The sequence below is a fragment of the Cryptotermes secundus genome, unplaced genomic scaffold, assembly GCF_002891405.2.
Source record: "Cryptotermes secundus unplaced genomic scaffold, Csec_1.0 scaffold629, whole genome shotgun sequence".
Lineage (NCBI taxonomy): Eukaryota > Metazoa > Arthropoda > Insecta > Blattodea > Kalotermitidae > Cryptotermes > Cryptotermes secundus.
Window position 1 is genome coordinate 706669 of NW_019744122.1, and position 3376 is coordinate 710044.

General features: G+C 43.8%; 1 protein-coding gene across 1 annotated transcript in view; it reads right to left on the reverse strand.

The window, feature by feature from the left end:
• Positions 1 to 1710: 1710 nt before the first annotated feature.
• The window catches only part of LOC111874508 (max dimerization protein 1), a 276094-nt gene continuing 274428 nt past the window's right edge, over positions 1711 to 3376 (reverse strand). The window contains exon 5 of the mRNA XM_023870070.2: positions 1711 to 1866. Coding sequence (XP_023725838.1) covers positions 1711 to 1866 — 156 coding nt within the window. The remainder of the gene's footprint in view (positions 1867 to 3376) is intronic.

Consider the following 3376-nt stretch of genomic DNA (forward strand, 5'->3'; position numbering starts at 1 on the left):
TTTTCAGTCTCTAGTAAGTGAGCCGGCTACCAGGCGGACTTCGTCGCCAGATAACGTGCTTCGTCCATCGCTTTTGACGACCGAAGCAAGCAGCACTAGTTCGCCTAACATTTTGTATAGTAGTCGCATGATACGGTATCATGAGCCTACAAGGTATAAAGACGAAATTAATCCTTGACTTAACTAATCAAGCTCTATGCCATGAAGACGTGTGGGGGTATAGTTCCACCATTCTTCACCTCGGCACTAGATGCACATGAGTGGTCAGTTTCACGGCCTTGCCGTTTTACCCCCGGAGAAACAGCCCCTGGTGTCAACTGCATAGGAAGATACGTGGGCCCCAGGGCCGGTATGGACTTAAGGAAAAGAGAAAATCTCTCGGCTCCATAGGGAATTCAACTCACCCTCCTTCATCGTCCAGCCAGTATATCCCGACCCCATTTATACGCTCGTTCTATTACTTATTTCTGTGGTAACGCATGGTAGTAAGTTTTATAAGCACAAAACCTATCGCTCAGCGGAATAAAACGTGTAAGGTTGCCTAGGGACGAAACATCGGTGGGCAAAGATCGTTTTATGAATTTTACAGCATATGATATCACCTACCGACTACTAGGCAGAAGACTGAAAGAAACGGGACAAGGGGAGGAATACACCGTGTAGATAAACTAATACTTATAATGCACGTTGAAAATGGAACGGAAAATTTCATTTGTTATAAAACTGTTAACGATATTGTCACTGATTATGCATAAATATAAAGCAACATAAATTCCATTGATATTTCAACGGTAAGGGTGAAAAAAGGAAAAGCTGTCCCTGTACTTACTAATTAAGCACTACGCTATGAAGACGTATGGGGGAGTAGATGTATAGACCCACGTTATCTTGTCCTCGCCACTAATTTGAGGTGAATGGTCAGCTTCACGCCCTTGCCGCTTTATCCCCGGGGAAAGAACCAGAGGTACCCATTGGATAAGAGGATGGGTGGACCCCAGAGCCGATCTGGACGACGTGGAGAACTAAAAATTCTTGATATTTCAATGGTGAATTATTAAAAACAACTTTCGTCAACAATAATTAACCTCTATTAAGTCGGAGGTTGTTGAATGACAGCTGAAATGATACTACAATTCCGCAGTTGCTAGAATAATAATATTCAATAAGCGATGCTATGTAAGAAAAATATCTTCGGCAAAGGCTGGCTACAGAACAAATTTTAACAAAACAAATAACCTCTCTATTTCTTTTATATAGAACATCACAATAAACCTTGTCTGTCTAATCATTAACCATGTATAGTCCATTCGCGGAGACGAGAGAGTCCTCGTAAACAAATATACGCGGTATCTCCTTCGCTCATTGAATGAAATCATGCAGCGATCACGTGATGCGTGTACCGTTGCAGGGGCGTCCAAAGTTCACTCTTCAGTCTTGACTGCAAGGTTAACGTGCGTCCGAATGCAGTGAGTACACTGAAGTAACTGCGCGCTTTGCCCACTCCTTGCTGTCAGCTGTGGCAACGCGGGGCTTGCTTTGTTTGCGCTGTCTCGTCTCCGCGAATGGACTATAGATACACTTCCTTCCGTCATTACTTCACCTAACAGTCGGAGATTGAATGACCTCACCATCTGATGCAACCCAGACGAGACAATTCATAAATTGAAATAGCAGGTTATTATTTCGACATGACCAACACATGCTCCATTCCTACACAGATCTTGCAGTCTTTCCTTGTGTTGCTAACACGCAGTTGCACTTTACTGTGGCAGATCTCGAACGCAACAATTGGGCGGAGCCTTGGAAGCGTGCAATTCCCAACCTCAGCGGCAGTTCCATACACAACCGTCCCAACGTTCCACTCTTCTGCATTAAATTACAATTTTACTGAATATGCACGATATTACGAACGACAACTGGATACAATAACTACACTTGTTAGAGGTACGGTTCATTCTCCGTCCAGGTTTGCCTTAAAAAAACTGCGCTGAAACAGTGCACTTGCTTATTCATTACGACAGTCTTATAAACAAGACAAGATAATTCATATCTCAATATACTCACTTAATCCGCTCCTACTATACATTTGCGGTGTCGAGGTTGTCTTTATTTTTCATTTTGAACATTTTAGAGACGGTAGGACTCCTTGGGCGAGTGATCAGCTCGTCGCAAGGCCTCTACCCGAACATAGAACAACAAAAACACAGAATGAACACATACACATACCAAACATCCATGCCTTGTGTGCGTTTCGAACCCACGATCCCGGCTTCCGAACGAGCGGAGACCTCCTCGGCTACCGTGACCGGCTTAAAATTTTAAATTCGCATAGTGGGGGGTGAACTCCAGTTGGGTCCACTCCGCACGTCGGTCACTGATTGACCTACTGCACCTGCCCCGGCTGATTATGATGACGGAGAATTTGGTGGAATGAAGATTAGCAGGAGAAAACCTGCCTCAGCGACACTTTGTCCACCACAAATTCCACTTGACCAGACCCGGGCTTGAACGCGGACCGTCGCGGTGGGAAGCCAAAGACTAACTCGCTTGCCGTGACCGGTTTTCTCAATATAACACAAAGAAAAAAACTTTACTTGCAACTATCTTCTAATATATAACTAGGAACCTTTTCAGATTCAATGCGATACAATTACAACTCGAAGCTTTAAAAGCAAAGGGAAAGACCGCAGTAAATAACGCATACAGAAGCCGTCGTTTTCTTAGTACTTGAGTATATTCAACCTCCAGGACAAACACAGAGAGTACCTGTTTCGGGCTTGCGCAGGTGAGCCTTGTGGGGAAACAGCGTGGATGCATGTTGAAACTCTCTATTCCTGTATTGTATTCAGCTAGTTTACTTTCAGAACACTTAAAGCTGCATCAGGTGATACAGATATCGGAAGAGGCCTATCAGTATTTATGGAGCGATAAGAGTATAATCATCTGTACACATATTCTTTTGTCCGAAAGGCAACAATAAGACAACGCGATGTTTCTTTGAATCGTGAGTCTACAAGACAACATCCGGGAAGTCACTGTAGACTGCGTTACGGGCCGACACGGTACACCGCTTGGCGACAGCACCTATAATTCTTCAACATGAAAGAAAATATGATTACAGTCATTATACATAACTGACAGCATAAAGTATTGACTCTTCCCGAGGAATTCATGCTATCGTATTTCTACAACGAAGCTGGAGAACAACACTTTTGACGTCGGCGCTGCGAGACGAGGGAGAACTGGTGAACATTTATCCCAGAGAATATCTCAAATATCTAGCCGCATTTTCTAGAGTTCTAGACCACAGTTCCTACTACATAGTGCAAGCACGTGTTAAACGAAGTTCGCTTGAAGTGGTGTATTTTAGGCTTCA